Source organism: Musa acuminata, chromosome BXJ3-5 (genome assembly GCF_036884655.1).
Source record: "Musa acuminata AAA Group cultivar baxijiao chromosome BXJ3-5, Cavendish_Baxijiao_AAA, whole genome shotgun sequence".
In the NCBI taxonomy this organism is placed as follows: domain Eukaryota; kingdom Viridiplantae; phylum Streptophyta; class Magnoliopsida; order Zingiberales; family Musaceae; genus Musa; species Musa acuminata.
This window is the reverse complement of record NC_088353.1, coordinates 36178711-36199841: the sequence shown is the minus strand read 5'-3', so window position 1 is coordinate 36199841 and position 21131 is coordinate 36178711. Positions and strand designations below refer to the sequence as shown.

The window sequence follows — 21131 nt, the reverse complement described above, 5'->3', positions numbered from 1 at the left end:
ATCAATCCACGTTTAGGAAGAGAGGAAACATAAATTTCATCAGCTGAAGTGTACGACGAAGATGAATGCTTCGAGCTAATTTTGCAAGTGATCGTTGCACGGGATCCTAATAGGATTCTAAAGTAACGCAAGAAATAAATAAAAAAGATAATTTTCTTTGTTTATCTCATCTTGATTACTATTTTACCATGTTGTGTAATAGTGAAAGTTTATTAGGCGTGTCTGCGTTGAGGTTGAAGAAGCATACAAGCGACGCTGAACTAGACGACAAGAGAAACGTCACGGGTTTGGAATGGCCGACGTGCCAATTGCCCGACGACCTTCGATCGAGGAAACTCACGTCCCACGCCACCCGTTCGATTCGGATCTCTCCTTCCCGCCCTCTCCAGAGTGTTCGAGCTTGGGAACTCATCCGTCACGGTACTCGCAGGCCTTGGCGAGCGTGAGGGGCTTGCCTAGCCGTTCCTCGCGGAGGGTTACGGAGCACCGGACGCGGTGGTAGAACTTGACCTTGACCAGGTGACCGAGGACGTGGGCCCGCGCCCGGACCGTGAAGGACAGCTCCAGCGGCACCACCGCTGGGGCGCCGCCGTCGTCGGCACGGCTTCTCAGGCTCGATCCGCCGCCGTAGAGTGGCACATGCACGCCGGCCACTGCCACCACCACCACGCGTCGGCTCTCCCGTGACAGATAGAACTCCTCCATCTGCATGCGCATCGGAGAACGCCTCGAGCTCGGTGCAACTTTGGCCTTGATTCAAACAATGTACGCGAGAGGAGGAGGAAAGCTTACGTGTCCGGAGGCGACCTTGAACTCGGAGTAGTGTATCTCCAAAGGCGTGGACGAGGCTTGAACGCCGAAGAACGTGGCCGGGTTGCGAAACGCGATCCGGACCGTCGAGTTGATGGAGATCATATTGGTGGGCACGCCCGTGATGTCCGTCCCCGCGTGGAGATCGTAGTTCCGGAACACCACGTCCTGCACATCAACAGTGTGGAAGACGTTGTTAGTGACGGGGAGCGAGTTCCGGTTCCAATCGGGATCGGCTCGGGCGGGCAGGGACCTTGACGATGACTTGGGGCTTGTAGGACAAGCTCGCGCCCCAGAGGATGAGGGAGAAGAGGGTGAAGAGCAGGACGAACGCCAGAACGAACCAAGTCACGTAGCAGCCCATTGAGCCGCGACCGTTGTCGTCGTCAGATTCGGAGGGGCCGTGGTGGTGGGTGGGGAGCTTACGCCAGGAGGAGGAGAGGCGGGCGTTGGACTCGCGGTAATGGTGGATGGGGGAGCTGCTGTACCGCTGGTGGTGATAAGGGTCGTAGTAGGGGTGGACCGGGGAGGCGCCGGGCGACGAGTGGGAGAAGGAGATACGGATAGCGTCGTGGTGGGAGTGGACGGGACTCGTCACGTAGTAAACGGGCCGATGCAGCGGCGACTGTGTCGCCGACCACGACGTCAGGCTCGTCGCGTCCGACTCCCTCTTCGGCATCATCGCTTCGTCTCCTCCGCTCGCTATCTGCTCATCTCTCCCTCTCCGTTCCCCTTCTTTGTTGTAGTTGTAGGAGATAGCGAGGAAGAGGAAGGGAGAGAGAGGTTTAAATGCTTAATGGCTCCAGATTTAGAGGGGTTTGACTTTGACAGCAGGGACAGTAAATATCTGGTCAACCGTTTCTTCTTCAGTGCAAAGGTGCGTGCGATTCGCGGGTTTCAGTGCGGCGCAGAGAGTCGTACGCAGTTCGGCGCGCCACATGTAACCCCTTTTATGGTTGAGGAAATGCGGGGTCCATCGGTGACTGCGTAGGTAACGGATTTTGCGTCACGGTAGAAGAGAACGACGCAACCCTTTATCAACGCTGGTCCACCACTGGCAGAGTTGGTCAATCATAGTGGGTGTTTTAACATCATTAAGACTTTCTCTTTTTTACCACCATATGCATGGGCTACTATTCTATTTCCTCTTTTTTTTTCTTAACTTTATAGAAATAAAATATATTTTTTCTATTTTTATTTATAAAAATTGACCACTATATTCTACTTATAACGACATTTTTTAAGTTTGTAAATGGCTCAATTCCCCCTCTTCTCCTTTAAACATTGACATAATATATATATATATATCTTCAAATATTTAAAAGTTATCAATATATAATTATAATTTTAAATATTAAAATTCTCCATAAATATCACTCTCCATAATATTCGTCCAGCTATTATGTTAATCTTTACTAACTACGGTTACCAATGTGTTTATAAAATATTTTTGATTCGACATATTTCACTAATCTTAGAAATAGTAACAATTTGAATATTTTTGAATTAAAATAATACCATTTGAAAAAAAAAATATTTTAAATTTTTTTTTTAAAGATCTCTAAACTATTCATTTGTTAATATATGAATATTTTTTTCTTCAACCTCCCCTCATCATCATTACCTTATTCTCCTCCTCAACGATAACTAATAAGAGGTTATAGAAAAGAAAAAAAATGATATTATAAATAGTAAACTAAGATTTTTATTTTTTAAAAAGGATTATAAATAAGAAAAGGATTGTGAATAATAAAAATATATGAATAATAAGCTTGAGAAAAATTAAAAATAATAATTACCCTATATATAATATATTTGAAAGAATATGAATGTAAAATCCCATTGGGATGACATTAAAATAATAATTATATATAAAAGTTTCATAGCAAACCATAAAGGGATATATTTATACACAATTGCGATTGGCGGATCCAATATGTACCGGAGCGGATACGATCCGCTTTACTGGACCCACGATCCGACCCGGTCCAGGACACATGCTTGAGATGCTCCGCATTTCCCGTATGATATAAGTATGCGGTGATAATGGTGTGGGGTGAGAGGCCCGCAGAGTGCGTATCGTACGAGCGGAAACGCCTTTTAGACCCTTCCAGAGACACCGGTGGCGGTGAGAGGCGGGCGAAGCAAGGCATCAAGAAGAGAGGCGGAAGGAGGAGCCGATCCATATTGTTCTGCGGCGATCCAAGCAAGAACGAAGCGGGGAAGGAGGTTCTCAGTCCGTCTGCAACTGCGAAACAGGGTTCGATCCGCTTCTCATTTTCGATCCGGTCTACCCCTTTTTCTTTGGTAGATACCGATACGATTTTCTTGGTTCTTATTGTTTATCCTCCTATGAAAAGACCAACTATTCCAAGAACGTGGAGCATGTTCCTCCCTGCGTGTTTTATTCGACATCTTAGATTGAGTATCTTTCGTCGTTCGATCCAAATGTGATACAGCGTGTTGGTCGCGTTTTCTTGGGAAGGAATCGGGATGACGGCGCGTTTTGGTGTATCGAAGAATCTTTTGGGTGGGTTTGTTAAAGAAAAGGGTTGCATGTTCTGGAATCGTGTTTCACGGTTATGGAGATGTTTGTTCTGCACGACATAACAAAAAGGCTGGGTCTTCAAAGGCTGGATAAATATGCGAAGCGGGAGGGTAGAAGATTATGGAGCTACGTTTGCGGGTTATCCCACCATGCAAGAACGCTTAGCTGGAAATATTTCTCGAGTTTTTTCGGTGATGGTAATGTTTTTTCGCAAAGGACGTTTAGGTAGGGTTGTTGAGCAAAGGGTTGGATGGTTTCGAGTTGTGTTTATTTGAGAGGTTTAATTTGCAGAACATAAAAAAATGTTTGGTCTCGGAAAACTTTCTTTGGGTTACATATGCAAAGCTGTCGGGCATGGTATGACTGGAACATGGTTCTCCATTTTCAGTTGCTCCCACTGCACCTGAACCACAAGTTTTTTTTCTTCTTATTATTTTCCCACGAGGAGCTCTTTTTCTTGTCTTGGTTACCTAATTTAAAATATGTGCTTATTATTTCTTGAAGTTTTTATAAAAATGTGATGTCATGTATTGTTCTGACTCTAGAAAATAGCATCTTGAATTGGGATATTTGGATTTTAGAATTCATATAGTGATAATTTTGGGGCCCCAATATGTTAAAAGTGTTTTGAAAGACAATATAAGCATTGTCATCTCTTGGAGTTTACGGATGTCCATCTACTGGAGTCTACAAATCTTGACACTTGTAAAGAAAAATGGTTAGTCATAAATATTCATACACTTATTTCCATTTTCTGTCTTAGCTTGCTAATTGTGACATGTTATTGCCTTTAGATATAAATTCAATTTCTTATTTAGTTGGCTCCAAAGTTTGTGGCAGTGCATATATTTTTGCAGCAGTAGAAGATGTTTTTGTTTTATTTTTTTATTTTATGTATCTCCATCTGTAAACATATGCCCTCGTCCGGAATATCATCCTTGAACTTGGGACCATAGTTTACTTGATTGGAATGCGAAATGCACAAAATAAGATATGCATCATATTTGTCATGCGTAACGGATTATGTGACATTTGTTTATGCGCATTGTATGATATGATTTATTTTTGCACAATTGTCTGTTCTTCTAGTTGTGAGATTTTTTAAACATGTTTTTTTCCCCCCTTTCACTCTGAACAGGATGGCTGGTGACCAGGGCAACTGTTCAGTCCAAGGAATTGGTGAAAGTTCGGATTCAACTATAGAACTTAATGTCAAGATGCTAGATTCACGGGTCTACACGTTTCGTGTAAACAAAGATGTAAGGCTATTGTAGGTGTCTTAAGTAGTTCCTCTTGAGGTTGAAACTTCTGTGCTGAATAACTCCAAACATAATATATCTGTGAAACTGGTACCTGTTGTTAAACTGGTTTTGTATCGAAGATGATGGTAGTGCATGCTCTGAAAATCTTGTTATTTTATTTTTTTGTTGTGAGAATGATTTAATTTATGCGTAATAAAATAATCTTCTATCACTTGATGGTTTTGTTTCCGCTAAGTTTTTTTGGCCTTTCATCACCTCAAACATGCTTAATTCTACATGTGCTGGATCAACTCATTTGGTTGAATGTGGTTGAATTTTCTTTATGTTTAGGTTTAAGATTAGGAACGGCAGTCTAGTTTGTAATGCATATGATGTAGTTGAATGTTTCCTGTTTATGGTTATTTGTTGGTTATCTTTGCATATTCTATGAGTTAAATAGTGTAAATGAAGGTCATATGATCTCTTTTCCGTCTTTGTGACACACATTTCATACATGCTCACAAGTGCCAGTGCAAATTACTTTCACACATCCACCCTTGTGTTTTGTGTTGGAATACTCGATGTTGTAAAATCTGATAGTTATCAAATTTTCTTATTGCTTACAATGAACACAAGTATGTGACGGAAGCAGCCTTGTTTTCTTTTAGGTTGTGAGGCTTCTTAAAGATTCAGCTTGATATTTCTTTTTGCATTCTTAAGCAATGAAAGATAAGTGTCGCAAACAATAAATCATAATCTTTAAAGTATCTGTATTACCTTTTGTCATCTTGATGGTTGCTGCATCAACGAATGCAAGTTGATTTTGAATCTTGTGCCCATGTGTGTTCAATTCTTCTTGAAATTCTTATGAAACTAAGCTGAGTTTATTAAGGACTAGAAAAGAGCTAGTTGTTATTTGTTTTATTCACTTGAGGACATATTTGTCTTAGTTTAATGTAAGATATTAATTAGTATCAAATGAATATTTATATTTAAGGGGTTAGTTTCTGTATCAAACATTTTTATGCTTATTCCAAGTTCTTGTTTTTTTTTTTTTTCATATTGACATGTACATGGAGTGTCTAGTTACTTTCTTGAGGGAACATGTTTTCTTATGTTGGTATAGCTGTCTTGACGTTATTTCTGCTATCCTTTTAGACACCAGTTCCTTCACTGAAGGCAAAAGTAGCAAGTGCAACAGGTGTTCCTGTGGAGCTGCAACGGCTAATTTTTAGGGGGAAAGTCTTAAAGGATGACCACCATCTTTCAGATTATCGTATCCACTATCTTAATTTTTCTTTAGTTTCAGTCTTTGCCTCTTTCACATAATTTTACACAAGCTAAGTGCTATACATTTGGACATTGTAAAAGCCTTTCCTTTGATCATCCTGGAATTACAAATAGGTTGATGCTTATTGCCATATGTGCTCCATTGGAGTATGATCACAAGAAGGTTTGAACTCTACATGGAAGTCATTTTTTTACTAGTTTGGTATGAAAGTATTTTCAAGTACATGGTTTGTTGTAATTTAGGCACAATGGATTTGGTAATGCCATTATGGATGAATTTTTTCCAAGTGTGATTTTTTTTCTTATTTGAAAATCAGCTTATCTACTTTAATGCAAGGTTTTTAATTTCCACTGGTTTGGTATGGTTCAGCGAGTATTACCTGTCTAAACAGTGACTGAGGCATGAACCACTTGAAATCGGGCAGTCTGGTATGCTTCACTTAATTTTTTTTCTTTTAAGAGCGTACTACTCATGAGGAGTTGCACTGTGCTAGGGCTCATGGAGTCATGTGATTCATCTTCACCATCACTGCCCATGCACTGTGGCCTCAGCTTCCACACGCTGTTCCCTTCACCCATTCTGGTACATCTCTTTCTTCACCATCTCCTCATCTTTCTACCTTCTTTTTTTCTTCTCTTCCTCTTTCTTCTTCCTTTTGCACATTCTTTCTCCTTTTTTTTTTTCTCTTTCTTCTTCCTCCTCCTCTCCCTTCTCAGCGGTATCACTGTACATTCTTCGTACTATGTGTCAGTATGCTAGAACGGACCAGATCCATGCTGGTCGGTTCCAAAATTGAAATCCTTGCTTTATGATAATATCAATTTGAAATTTTGGATTTTAGAGCTGTTTGGAAGATTACTCGAGTCCTTGAGCTTTAATCGATACACAGATTTGGATTTCAGAGCTGGTCTGGAATATGCGTATACAGAGCTTCATTTTTCTTCCTGAAAACCATGATAATAATAAGACTAAGGTAATCCATGTGATGACTGTCATCTGGTGTAAGTCATTGACATTAATTGGTTTTCTTGATCCATTTAGATTAACCTTTGCTAACAAGTGTGCAAGACATCTTGTATATCTCTTTTCCTATGCACAGGCTGTAGGCCTATCAAGCCCATCTTTGCCTTAGTTTGAAAGGGTCAATTGGTGGTAAGTTGCACAGTTGTTGACTCACTCCCACTACATAGATGACAATCTAAACACTGTGCTCAGCTGTTAGGTGCCACCTGCAGAGATTAGAGTTGCACAAAAATTATTTGTAAGATAATTTTCATTATTTTGATGATTCTAAATTTGGGTCAACTTCTTTTTTTGGGCTTGATCTTCAATCCAGCACATTACTTGTATTCTTCTTTTGGCTAATTTTCTTATCTATTTTTTCTGATAGATCACCTGAGGTAAATCACATTCCAAAATTATTCCAAAGACAAACAAAATGCTAAATGAAATTGAGATGTCGTGATTCTTTGTAGTAATTAAAAATTCTTAAATGTTAAAGATCAACATGCCAAATAGGTTTAAGTGACAATTTGTCCTAATTTATAAGGTTACTACATGTTTGAATTAAAATTTAGATAGCATCAAAATCTCATGCTTAAATATGCTTTATATTATTCACGTAAAGAATCTTGTATTGGATGCAGAGATCAAGCAGGGAACAGTTCTTTCACTTGAAATATCATGTAGCTTTTGACTGTGAAGTTTGGATATTTCATGGACAAGATTACTATTCCTGTTCAATATCTAGGGGTGCAATATCTGGTTGATGTCTGGATATTCTAATGTATAAAGATCAATTGAACTGCATATGCTCAAGTACTTTAGATTCTTCTTTGACTTCATAAACAACTCAAGTGGATGGAGGATAATGATGCTGTAGCTGATTCATAAACAAACGGTCTTAGTATAAGATAGTGATCCTGTAGCTCTTCATATATAAGCTACAATTTTGTGTATACTGGACCTGCAAATGTTGTACCTTCACCATTATATAGATTTGGATGATGGTCATACACTGCATTTGGTTGCTAGACAGCCAGTTCAGGCACAAACTCAACCTGGGACAGTCGCAGGGGATTCCTCTCGTGTTAACGACAACCAAGGTATGAAGTAATTTGTATCTCTTCATATTGTTGGCCTTTCTATCTTCTGCTGATACGGCTTAGGATTAACAAATATTTTTTGTAATGCCTTTTCTTAGCCAAAATGTTGAGTAATTCATTTTTTTATTGATGTTTTATGGAGTAAATGTGTAACTTTAATTGTTACAATTCCTGCCTGACAAAAACTTCATACTAGTTTTATATTTTTCAATCTTTACTTTTGATAACACCTGACTAACCTTTATTTTTGTGTGAGATGGTAAATGCAAATACCCCTTGAGGTCTAATGCTAAATTTATTAAATGCTAACCTAATAAGGAATACAAAGCCATGGAATGATTATTGACAAAATCGCTTGTTATGAAAGTGCATCATGCCTATAAGATGTTAAGTGTTGCATGCATTATGCTGGATAGTTTACTGTATACATATCAGATTTGCAATTGGAGTTGCCCAAATACATACGGAGATGTTCTTTGAAGAATCCTTGTGGTTTTTAAAATTATACTGAAGATGCTTGTCTGACTTTGCAGAAATTTTTTGAAGATGCTTCTTGACTTCTTGAGAAGTTCTTTGTTTTCATGTTTTCTATCTTTTAGTGATATTGTCATCTCGATTTTTTTTATTTCTTTTCTAAGCTTTGGTAGTGAAAGTGAAAACAGCCCTTTTTTTTGGGTTAAATAAAGCAATGATTATTGTTACACATTTTTGTTTGTCGAAGTTGGAGCAAGAGTTCTGAAAAAGTCACAGATAACATGATGTAAACATTATATATCTTTGCAGTGTTTCTTCTGTGTTCTTTGGAGATTATTTGTGTTTTGATGAACTCAATTAACACATATTGGGTCTGGCCAGGATCAATCTTGATATGCCTAAATGTTTGGGTTGTTCCACTAGCTTCCACCAGTTAGATAGTTATATAATGGCTGAATTTGGCATACTTTTGCCAATCTAGATTATTAAGATTGGTTTCAGGCTCCTCCCAGCCCATCTTCTGTCATTACAAAAGAAAATCCTTGATCCCACAATTCAGTTGATTTGGATTATCCTGATGATAAAACCCATGGCCAACACTGAACCTGATATCGATCCTGTTAATTTTGCTTCATGTTACCTGCACTTCTGAGGTACAAATATCTACATATTTGTGTCCTGTGCCAGTTGTTTTTTTTTTCTGCTTATTATTAGTCAACAGGAGAACTTGTTAACATTTGCACTGTTGTTTATCGATGTTTCCTCAACTTCTGCTATAGATTTTTTTTAGTTTTTTGCACTAATGTCAATATCTGCTTCCAGTTTACTCTTCAAAGTTTTCTTTTCCAGATCCATTATGTTCTTTTGTCTACAGATATAGGCTACCTCATTACTTGGTTAATAAGCATGCCCTTTTTATTGAATATGTGTCTACCGAGGGAATTTTTATGTTATAGCTTATTTTACTTTAAGGCACTTCGGTTTATATATGATGGTCCATGCTTTCCATTTCTCACCTAATTTTAAGTCTGTTACCTGTGGATGGAATGGTAAAAGGCTGTTTGGCCTTTTGTTTTTGCAGTATATGTAACCATTTTTTTTGCATTTACAACTTACAACATGCAACTAAAGTTTCTGTTTTGCAGGAAGTGACTCTACCAGCAATGCTCCTCATAATAGGATTGGACAAGTTTCTCACAGTGTTGTTCTTGGAACTGTTAACATTGGTGATCAAGGGGAAGGGGTGATATCTGATATTGGTCGGGTATTTTCTATGCTCTGGAATTTGTATAATTTTGTCTCATAATAGTTAATTTTTGGAAGGAAGTTCATTTCTTGCGATGGGTTATATTGGAGGTTTACTTGTAATATGCTTTATGTTCTGAAGGTTGTAGGGGCGGTTCTGCAATCTTTAGGAGGAGGGATTCTGACTCCTGGTGTCGGAGCTAGTAACACTCCCTCTGCTGCTGTAATGGACCTTTTTTTTATATCTAACATATTTCGAATTTTGGGTTATCTCAAAGGTTTAACAGGGATGGATTTTCCTATTAACAGAATCAGGTGTCCCCAGGTGGTGAAACAGAAGGCTCCCGTAATGTGAATGGCAGAAACCAGTTAGGTAACCAAGCACAACCAGCAGTTACTGTTGTCAATCAGCCTTTTCAGGTGCAACTTGCTTCGCCAGGGAGTGTGCCGCGGAATATGGTAGAATTGTTATTTATTTTCTTTGGTGCCAATTGTGCCTTATGTCATCTCATATTTTGGTTTGTGCTTCAGGTCATTCCTGATTCTATGACGACTCTATTGGATTTCATTAACCGCATGGAGCTAATTCTGCAAAATAGTGGTGATTTTTTGCTATCAAGTTTCTTGATTTTGTGAAAATTTACGACAATGATTAACGGTTCTATTCACTAATATTGAAATATGAAGGTTCTCAGTCATCTTCACCTAGCAATCTGCGGGACCCTCCAAGATCAGATAATGCATCCTTGAACGTTAACAGATTACCAACTCCTGATGTGTTGGCTTCAATAATCGAGCATGCTAGACTACTTCTCAGTGGCAATGCAGCAGCTGCCTTTTCTGTATGTCCTGATTTTTGTTCTCAAATGATCTAAGTACAATCATCATTTCTTTTAATCCATATAACATGTTTGAACAGTTACTTTCTGAAAGAGTTTATAAATGGACAATCAAATGTTGTCCACCATCTTATTTGGTGAGTTTAAGATTCTTGTTTGCTGGAGTTTTTAACTTCGAGGCAACATCCATAAGATTTACATTAGTTGGCTCTGTCAATTGGGCTGCTCTTGATTTTGGACTACAATTAGAAAGTTCCTCCAATTTGTAGTCATCTTTTTCTGTTTCAAATCAATAATTTTTTTTGAAAATATACTTAGAGAGAGCAAAAGAGTCATTAACTTGAGGCCTTTGGATAGTCTGGGTCAAGTCCTGGAAGCCCCTGCTAAGTGGACTGAATCTGAATTATTGTTCAGTCTTTTGGGTCCACTTGTATTTTAGATTGGTTCATGAGAGCCCAGTTAAATCAGTTTTAGTAGTGAGTATGTGGGCCTAATTTGTTTATTCTGTCATTTTTTGCATTTTATTTGAGTCAAAATATAAAAATTTGGAAGGTAATGATTTGATTATCTGATATCTAGTTGTGGCCACCCAATAGATCATTTTTTGCATCACATTTAAGATTATTTAACAGTTGAATTTATGTAGAAGGAGGTGAAGTGGGGCTATGCTGGTTCTGTTTACAATTTTTTTGGGGGAAAAGATTTAGCGTTTTCTTAGGCTGTTGACCTGCTTCCCCTTGTTGTCTATATGTTCCTGATGTTTTTGATTTGCTTACTTACATTCTCTCACTTAATCTGCTGTAGAGTGATCAAAAACATCTTTTACTTCTTTAAATGATCTTGAAATTATTATATATATATATTTTTATTCCAAGGGACACATCATGATCACACAAAATTCTTATCGACTTGTTTTAAGCCTTCATTAATCACTTCTTTGTTGACTGTTACTTATAGTATCATTTTGTTCATCCTTTTTAATTATATTATCAATTCTTCACTTAATATTGTAAAATTGCACTTCCCCTTCTCTGTCTTGGTCTTACCTAGTATAAATCCTATAGTTTCTAGCATTTTGTCTCTATAATTTGAGTTTAGAGTTGATCCTAATTAAACTCTCATTAACAATATCAATACCATGAACAAACAATATCCACCAACGTGGTCCATCTTGTATATAGACTAGTAGTATGTATTATTATGCCAAACGTATGGTCTTAGGAACACTAATGGCTATGTTATATTAATATAACTATTATATACTCTTCTTTTCTAAAACATGCCAGAATGAATCTCTAGGAATGCTACTTATGGCTTTTTTTCACTCAGTAACCAAATTTATGAAAGTCATCCTTTTTTACCCTGTATTTTTTATCAATTGTTTCAATAAATAAATTACATTGGTTAATCATAATGGATAAATCCAAACGGATTCATGAAAATATTATTTTTGCATCTTATTTTTTCTTCAATCATTCTTTCATGAAGTTTTATAGCAGTTTAAATTCTTTATAACTAGAGCAATTTTGAGTATTATACTTCCTGTGTGGATACCAAAATACTTATCCTTCATCCAACAGAGTCTAATTCTTAAAATTTTATAGTTTATTAAATTACATTTTGATCTTTAAAATTCTTCTAAACTTATATAGGTATACCATCACTTTTTATGATTTGAAAATTGATCCCTTTTTGTGCATGACTTTGACTAGTCATTGATTCTTAAGTTCTATTTGTTGATTCATGAAACAGAAGGGAATATTAGAAGAATTTCTTTTAGGAATATATTTTGTTGATTCTTTTGCCAAATATTTCTTTTTGACCTTTTTTGTTATTTTTAAAATTCTAATGTTCTAAATCATAAGCCAAATTCAATTGAAGTCAATCCAAATCCTAATAGGTTGGTTGCAAGCAGAAATTTTTTTTACCCAATTATAAAAGACATGTTTGTGTGAGTACCTTTGGTCTTTGGGTCAACCAAAATTAACCTGACAAAGCCAGGTCAACCCAACCCACCTTAATGGCCACCAGTATGTCTCGTGGGATGTAACTTCTTGTTTATTTTTCTATTTTCCATAGCTACTACTCTTGATGCTTCCCCCTGTAAATTACCCAATTGCAGTATCTTGATGGTGTGCCTCCAAGGTCACCAGATCATTGATGGGGAAAAAGAAGTACTAGGGAAAATGTTATATCAAATTTTATTAAGAATAAAAGTATACTGTTATTATTATTATTAACATTATAGGGAAAATGTTATATCAAAAGATCATAGATAACAGACATTTCTTTATATCTTGTATATGCACATCTAAAGTTCAGATCAACGGTTATTGTGCTACTCTGTGTGCACATGTTGGGTAGTACAAGTTCGGTTGCCACTCAAACATCAATTCTATTGCTTTCTGTCGCTCAACTGAAAGAATCAATGCCATAACATTGGTTTAAGTGAAATTGGATCTATCCATCCTTCTGCTATTTAATGATTTCTGTTTGGCTATAAACCAGAATGGAATAAGTCGGCTTATCCACTTTCCACTTTTCAGTTAAGAACTGTGTTGTGGGTTAAGGTAATGCACTGCTACAAAATATTTTGCTTGACCTAGATGATGCTTTCGAAGATGCAAAAACTTGACCAACCATTCCGCATATCACACCCTTGCTCAATTGTAACTTAACCTCCCATTTATGTAGATCTGACACCTAAAACCAATGTGGTCCATCACCATTATTTAAATTTTAGCCTATTATTCTTGTCCCTTCTTGAGGCTTCTTTGGTTCTCTGCCTGTTTAACTGTTCTTTCTAATATTGTCATGTTGGCAGAGTAGGCTAAATTCTGTGGTTATGATGATAAAAAAAGGTGGTTCATATTATACACCATTAGTCCCACATTAGCATTGGGATGAGGTTGTATTCTTTATAGGGCTACAGGACTTAGGTTTAAGTATTTTGAGTTATCTATCGTTTTGCTACCGATGAATGATAGGACTAGATATATAGGACTAGATGCAAGCACTATCGTTAACTTAGAAGTTTAAGCATTTTGGATCATTTTGTTCTAAGTAGATCAAGTTATTAGGTTAGTTGTCTCAGTGGATTGAGTCATGATAACAAGTACTGACGTAGACCTAGTACTAGGTATATCTGGTGACAATGATTTGAAAAGCGCTAGGTGCTAAAAGGCTCTAAGGTTCCAAAACGTCGAAGGCGCTAGGCGTTCGTCCGACCAAAGTAAGATGCTAAAATATAAAAAATATTATATAATTAATCAATATAATTATTTAAATAAAAATATGATATTAAATTAAGAAAATCTTAAGTATAAAGTCATAATATCACATTAATAAAAGTCTCAAAATTCAAAACAATAAATAAAGTTAGCAGTATTAAAATCAAAGTAATATATTATTAATCTAATAAATAAAAAATACTGTTAACAGTATGCTGATAGTGTTGCCAGTATGCTGAGTCAAGTGCGAGAAGAGAGGAGACCAAAATAATGCAATTGTAATGCCTGATGGGGGTGATGGATAGTCCATGTAGGAACCATCGAGCAATTGGCAGGTAGTGTACAGAGCAAGAAAAAATAAAAGTAGAAACAGTTGAGAGAAGGATAGTTATGCAGTGATGGTGCAAGGAAGATGTTAGGTGAATACTATTCTAGCAGGTGTGAAGAGAAAAGAGTACTGCAAGCTAGCAACAGCTTTGGCATGGGTAACAGATTTAAGAAAATACGATCTTATTTTCAATGCAATTGTAATGCCTGATGGAGGTGATGTATGGTCCATGCAGGAACCATCGAGCAATTGGCAGGTAGTGTACAGGGCAAGAGAAAATCAAGGTAGGAACAGCCGAGAGGGATAATTATGCGGTGATGGTTCAAGGAAGAGGTTAGGTGAATATTATGCTAGAAGGTCTACGATGGGTGTTTTGTGAACAGAAAAGAGTGCTGCAAGCTAGCAACAGCTTTGGCATGGGTAACAGATTTAAGAATATAAGATCTGAATTCTGGGAGCATACAACAATGTTGCTAGATTTTTTTTTTGTTTTGGTGTCTTGAAGACAATGACATGCAAAGCTGCAAAGAGTGTATATTAAATGAATGTCTACACAAAAATACATAGTGTATGTTCATACATACACATCTTTTTGAATGCTTGTGTTTGAAGTTCTCCACATGGCAATCTTGTTCATCTAAGCTTTTGAAATATCATCAGAAGCAAAATGAAAATATCAAATTGGTTGATCAAGTGCTGCGAAGGATTAATGGCGACACATTAATTGGGTTATTTGCTTGGCATTGTTGTCCCCAAACTTATGCTTAGATGTATCTGTTTATTATGTCTGTTATTAGTTGTCCAGTTTGGCTTTTGTTAAGGAAATAATGTGGATCAAAAGTTGTTTCACTCAGATCGTACATGCCTGGTGGTGCATACGAGTCTGGGCTTGATCTGCAATGTGGACTGCCAATTTTTGGGCGATCCAGATACATAATAGGACTTGCCACTCGGTAAGCCCTATAAATTGAGTGCCAAATGTGGCCTATTTTGTTAGATTAACCTGTCATGCCACTCAGTAAGCCCTATAAATTGAGTGCCAAATGCGGCCTATTTTGTTAGATTAACCAGTCATCCCTCCATCTCTCTCTCTCTTTTGACTTCTCTAGGCTTGCCTGCCTCAGGTCACCTGCTGACATTGATCTGACTGGTACTCCTCTCCTCTCCTCCCCTTCCCCTCTTCTTCCTCACAGCTGCCGCCTACTTTTCTTTTTCTCTTTTCTCTCCTCTCCTCCTCTCTCCCTTGGTCCACCACCCTCCCACAGTATGTGCCAATGTACCATGTAGTGGACTGAGATTGGCATGGATCCAGTTGCCAAAATGTAGAATCTCGATGTTGTTTGGTGTATTTTGTATTAAGATCCTTGAAAAAGGGAAACAATACTGGATAATGTGTAGAAATTTTAATTTAGTTCTTATTACTGCCCTCACCTCTGGGAAGGGTGTTTCTGTGGTATTTTCTGTAATAACTGGATTTACCAATATTGTCAAGTACCTAACTGAAATCCTATTTTCAATGTTAAACAAGTGGTTGGATGAAAACCTATCAATTTGCCAGGAGCCAGTAGTAAAGTTGGTAGGCTCATTAACCTTTCTGTGGGGAAAAATGGAGATTTCGTTTCTTATAATTTATAATACCTTGTTTGGGAAAGCTGTGAATTTGTTTTGAATATGTTCATTTGTCTTGTGGGAGGGTTTGAATGAGAACCTTATGTGTTTTCTCTGCTTAGTGCCAAAAGGACTCCTGGAGCTCTTTGTAGTACATAAGAAATTTGGTTGTAAAAATACATGTTTTGTCATTGATGCATGGATCTATTGATCTCACAAGCATCAAGTTCTTTGTTTTGCGTTAAATGATGGGTTTGAGATTTTGTTGATACTAATTGTTGTCCTAATGTAACAGAATATGTATAAATAGATTGAGTGCTTTCGACAATCTTTGAACAATGTGCCATGAGTACCAGAATATTTAGTAGAATATTTCTTGTAATGTTCATTTCTTTCATATTCTTTTCAGTGTCAGATGAAATAAATTTGTCGTTTGCTGCTTTGTAGCGTATGGTTGAACGCCTGAGAAGAGAAACCACTTCTGCTGATCCAATGATACGGAGTCAGATACAGTCTGATGCAATGCATATGGGTTTAGTAATGCAACATTTAGGTGCTATGCTTTTGGAGCTTGGTCGTACAACTATGATGCTACGGATGGGACCATCTCCTGTATGTTGTTTTTAGCTTGTTATGGACATTGGTGATTAGGCTACAAGTTCAACTAAAAATAACACAATGCTACATGTGATGCAGGATGGTTCTTTTGTGAATTCTGGACCAGCTGTTTATATATCTTCCACAGGACCAAACCCCATAATGGTTCAGGTTACTTCAAGTTCTTTGTTGTGAATAAAGTTTTTGTTTGACCTTTTGTGTATAAGCAGGCTTTTTTGTTGCAGCCTTTTCCTCCTCAAATGAGCCCTCTTTTTACTGCTTCCTCCCCTTTGGTTAATGGACCTTCTATGCCACTTGCTGGTGGGGACCCATTGAGAAATATCAACATCCATATACTTTCTGGTAAGAGAGCATAATTTCACCCATTTTCATTTCTTTGCAATGGCTAAACTTTTATCTGAAATCAGGGACTTCGTTGGCACCTGGTGTATTATCTTCTGGTGGAAGGGCTAATACAGGGGATGCAAATCGTAGTGAACGCCAGAATGTGGAACAACCAAGGCAGAATGGCAGTGGTTCAGGCAATGCAGATCCAATGCGAGGAATACCAGCAAGAACAGTTGTTGCAGCTATTCCAGCACGTCCCTCTGGTGAAACTGCAAGTCAGGTCCTTAGTGTTGTTTACCCTGTTCATGTAAGGTCTCAGCAGTCAGGTCCTCCACATTCAGGTTCATTTCAAGGGTCCCATCCTCCTGTGGGTAGCGGAATGGAACCTAACACATCAGTCATTGTTCCACATCCTTTAGAATCAGGTAGCATCCCTGCGATAGTAGCACAAGTAAATGCGCACATTGATGGTCCATTTGCTGGCAATGCGCTGGGTCAAAGTTCTTCATTTACAAGTCAGCAGGCTGCTGCAGCTCAAGGTTCTCATCCAGCTATGAATAGTGAGTCACAATCAGATATGAATGTTCAACTTCCACAAGGCTCTTCAGGAATGGATTCTATTTCTGCAATTGTTAGGCAAATAAATGAACAAATTGCTAATGTGATCTCTGGAAATTCCCCAAACCAAAGCTCGTCAAGCACAGCAGGGCAGCAGCAAGTTGCTGCAGGTAAAATATATACATAGGCTTAGTGTGTTTTCTACATGTGCATGAATACTGTGCTTATAATTCATTGTTCTCCTTTGTGTCTATTTTCAATTTGGAGGTTCGTTATCAACCGATACTGATGACAATTTTGCGAGTACCCATGATGATAATGATCCTGATTCTAACAACAAATTGTTTGAGTCACAAATTTCTGATACCACCACGCGAGGTGATGGGAAACAGGTAGTGTTCCATGGGCATTTATTGTATAATATTCGTCAGAAGGAGATATTCACTGTACTTGTTTTGTTTCTAGCCTCAGCTAGAAGGAAATGGTTTTTCTACTACTGGGGGCCATCAAAGAAGTCCTAATTTGGAGGAATCTTCGACTGCTGGTTTGATAGGACTCACAAGCTGTGGAAGTGACACTAATTCAGCTACACTGGGGAAATTCGCAGAGAAAACACTGATGTCTGGTGTAGCTTCACATGATTCATCATCAAGCCAGGCTAGTGGGAGTGGTAGGTCCACACCTTTGGGGCTTGGACTTGGAGGTCTGCAACCTAAGGTGATATATAACTTGCTTTATTACACATAGGAGATGTACTGATTTCTTGCTTATTGCAGCTGAATCTCTGTTTCCGTTGATATATATATATATATATGTACATATTAACTAAGTTGATTATTTTTCAAATTTTACTTAGAGGCGGAGTAAGTCAACAAAGCCTGTGGGGAAAGACAGAGTATCCTGTGATGCGACTTCAGTAAATCAGAATCAGGAATCTATTTCTAGGGGCCAAGAAATTCTCAGATCTATCGTCTCTCGGAGCTCTGATGTTAACAGAGTAAATGTAAATAGTCCATCTACTTCATTGCCCTCTGTTCTTGGTCAGTTTGTGGATGGCATGTCTTTGGGAGGGCAAGGTTCCCAGGAACAAGTAGATGCTGGCGGCATGATCTCTCATGTCCTCCAGAGCCCTGTGTTTAATAATTTATTGGCCAATGTGGCTGGGCAGACTGGGCTAGGTTCCCCTGCTGATCTTAGAAGCATGATGGAGCAATGCACCCAGAGTCCAGCAATGAGGAGTGCCCTGAATAACATTGTACAGCAAGTGGAAGGGGAAGGTCAAGATCATGGGAGCATGTTACTGGGGTCTGGAAGTAGTGAAGGTGGAATTGACTTTTCAAGAATGATTCAACAAATGATGCCCATGGTATCACAAGCTCTTGGCAGGGTGTCATCTCGCTCTCCGCCTGTTACTGTCATGGGATCTGAACATCAGCCTCAAAGTAATAACGTGACCCACAACGTTGAGAGAATGCAAGATCGAAATGTTCAGGTGCATGCTTGTTATCTTAATGTCAAGCTATTTTTCTAAGTCCTTTTAATGTTTTTTAGATGTACTCGATGCATGATATGCCTTATATCTTGTAGTGACTGAAAAAAATGTGTGATGGTGGTTTTATTTGTTCTGGAGTTTCAAAAAATCTGTTTGACGTATTGTTTCTACTAAACGGGATGTGGACTAGAAATTGCTACTGCTGTGTTGAAACATGGTAAAGACTTAGAAGAGAAGTAGGTATAAAAATAATAGTCAATCTTCTTTTTCTTGTAGCAGGAAATTTTTAAATGCTAAAATTTGCTGACATTAATTAGATAGTTAGTGTAAAAAATTAGCCAGATTTCTGAAACAAAGCCAAGGGATTGGTGATACGTCTAGTTCAAGTGGCATGTTTTATTATACTTAACCCCTGATATGTATGATTGAGGAACCAAGTTGTGGATATAGAAATTCCTGCTCTGCTTATCATAATGATTCGAAGCCCTTGCTTTCATTTGTTTACAACTTTTGCCATCTTACATTTTCATATCTAAAATGAAATACCACCTCACCTCAGAATGTAAACAAACTGAACATGAATGTATTGACCCTTGTTGGTGATTGGCATAAGCATGGGAAGGTTTTTCATTATCTAGTAGTTGAGCACAAATTGGATATGAATTTAAGCTGAAGCTGTTAATTATCACCAAATAATTTCGATAATTCTAACCAGAGCAGAGAGGGGAAGAGATTGGGGACGCTGTTCAGCAAAGATGGTGGACAAGAATGGAGGACGGGGGTGAGTATTTATTTTTGAACAATAGGGAAGAGCGAAGGATAAAGAATGGATGGCAGAAATGGAAGGGGGTTTAGGATAGGAACTTAAGCTACATATATATATATATACACGATTTTTGATGAATTTCATTCAGTTGATCATGAATGATTATCTTTAGTTGGTGCTTCAGTAAATGAAAGTGTTAAGATATACTTATCTGATGTACTGTATACATTATGTTCCTGTTTTTGATTAATGATTTTGCTAGTATGATGTTTTCTGGATTATATTTCATTCTGGAGCTTATAAGGGATGACCGTGCTGACTCGAGTAAACAGTCATACAAATCCATATTATGGATCTCAGTATTAAGGAACTCTACGAGCAGCTTAAATTGTTTCCAAGGATGGAACTGATATATATTTATTTTCTTTTGCTTATTGGATTCTTCAGATTGATCTTCGTGAAGCGCGGGAAAGAATTGAACAATGTGATTCTTCTGGAAATATTTTTCGTGCCATGCTTGAAGGTTCAGGCAATCTGTATGGTGAAGAGATGAGTTACGAAGACCTTCAAGAACTTGGAGATGATGCGGAGCTTGGTAATGTATGTATTCTGTTTTTTATTAGACTTAATGCTAATCAAACCAAGTTTGACTACTCGAATCTTAATAGATCAATGAATCATTCTGTAGATATTATAATTACTGTGGATGATAAAGTATTTTGATTTGATTGCGACTATTGTAAACAAATTATTCTGATAACCTTTATCCACTTAACTGATTTTATTAAGTGGTCAGTGAAGAATTGGGATTCAAGGAAGAGATACTGTATATGCCATGGAGATGGGTAAAATTGTAACATGCTGTTTAAATTTTGAGTCTTAAGACTTCAAAGTTCTGTTTACTCATTGATATAGTTGTCAATATGGAAAAGTTTCATTTAAATGTGAGATTAACCTTGTAGTTGTTACAACTAGCCTTTGGGAATTTAAGATGAGAGATTGCATTGGAATAATATATGCTGAATCCACAAAATGAGGTCTAGTTGGTCCAGCTATCAATGATCATTGATGGTTTGAATTTTATTTACAACCCTGTCGACAATCATGTTTTGCAGGAATATTTGGAGATGTTGCAACGTCATATTCGTGAGAGACTGCATAAACAATCCAATTCGTCGGAGAAGTCCTGAATCGACCTGGTGGAGCCTCCAATGATCTGGGTTGATAAATGTAGAAAGGCATGCGGCTCCATTTTGGGTATTAATGGCAGTGCAGTCCACTATATTGTTCATGGAAATTTTATAGACTGATTGATCGTGTACTGAAAAGTCTCAGCTGGTGGCGTCCATGATTTTGAAGTCATCTTGAAACCACCAAGGTGACTTGACTGTTGTCACTTCTCACGACACATTGCCATTATTGTCGTCACTTTTGACACAACATTATGTTGTCATATATCCTATACCCCGTGCTTGGGAAATGCTTCCCTGTTTCATGCATTTTGTGTTAACTCTTTTAATGTTTGTATTCTATGACTTTTGTTGATTGTATTACCTTTCTCCTTCTTTGTTTGCTTTGACACGGTGATAAGATTGTTCTTTTATTATTATCATCTAGCATGCTCCCTTGTCATTGCTGCTGCGATGGTGGT

At 37.8% G+C, this 21131-nt stretch overlaps 2 protein-coding genes and 1 long non-coding RNA gene across 5 annotated transcripts; 2 read left to right on the top strand and 1 right to left on the bottom strand.

Annotated features, from left to right (window-relative positions):
• Positions 1–317: 317 nt before the first annotated feature.
• On the bottom strand, positions 318–1492 carry LOC103985968 (uncharacterized). The gene is made up of 3 exons (XM_009403820.3): positions 1064–1492; positions 793–978; positions 318–705 (listed from the first exon to the last, which is right to left on the bottom strand). The coding sequence occupies exons 1-3, from the start codon at positions 1490–1492 to the stop codon at positions 409–411; spliced, it is 912 nt and encodes a 303-aa protein (XP_009402095.3). The 3' UTR covers positions 318–408.
• A 1392-nt stretch (positions 1493–2884) lies between these two features.
• Positions 2885–21045, top strand: LOC135638123 (ubiquitin-like domain-containing protein CIP73). Of its 3 annotated transcripts, none has more exons than XM_065151088.1 (18): positions 2885–3070; positions 4497–4617; positions 5758–5875; positions 7888–7995; positions 9615–9733; positions 9857–9937; positions 10024–10173; positions 10246–10315; positions 10402–10556; positions 16167–16331; positions 16416–16487; positions 16562–16679; positions 16745–17392; positions 17490–17614; positions 17694–17939; positions 18079–18714; positions 19928–20080; positions 20596–21045. In XM_065151088.1, exons 2-18 carry the CDS (start codon positions 4498–4500, stop codon positions 20668–20670), a joined length of 3159 nt encoding a protein of 1052 aa, XP_065007160.1. In that variant the 5' UTR covers positions 2885–3070; position 4497; the 3' UTR covers positions 20671–21045. The 3 variants fall into 3 exon arrangements, with proteins under 3 accessions (XP_065007160.1, XP_065007161.1, XP_065007159.1); XM_065151089.1 differs by having other exon boundaries at positions 17688–17939; positions 19928–20075; XM_065151087.1 differs by having other exon boundaries at positions 2886–3070; positions 17688–17939.
• On the top strand, positions 5886–7308 carry LOC135638125 (uncharacterized). The gene is made up of 2 exons (XR_010496513.1): positions 5886–6318; positions 6384–7308. It is a non-coding gene; the product is annotated as an uncharacterized LOC135638125 (long non-coding RNA).
• Positions 21046–21131: the final 86 nt, after the last annotated feature.

Excerpts from the sequence above, each read along its gene's own strand:
- LOC103985968 (XM_009403820.3), bottom strand. The coding sequence starts at position 1,492 with ATGATGCCGAAGAGGGAGTCGGACGCGACGAGCCTGACGTCGTGGTCG. Across the intron at positions 979-1,063 it reads AGCCCCAAGTCATCGTCAAG|GACGTGGTGTTCCGGAACTA; the intron begins GTCCCTGCCCGC and ends GTTGATGTGCAG. Across the intron at positions 706-792 it reads TCAAGGTCGCCTCCGGACAC|ATGGAGGAGTTCTATCTGTC; the intron begins GTAAGCTTTCCT and ends ATGCGCATGCAG.
- LOC135638123 (XM_065151087.1), top strand. The coding sequence starts at position 4,498 with ATGGCTGGTGACCAGGGCAACTGTTCAGTCCAAGGAATTGGTGAAAGT. Across the intron at positions 5,876-7,887 it reads CCACCATCTTTCAGATTATC|ATTTGGATGATGGTCATACA; the intron begins GTATCCACTATC and ends ACCATTATATAG. Across the intron at positions 17,393-17,489 it reads GCAGCAGCAAGTTGCTGCAG|GTTCGTTATCAACCGATACT; the intron begins GTAAAATATATA and ends TTCAATTTGGAG.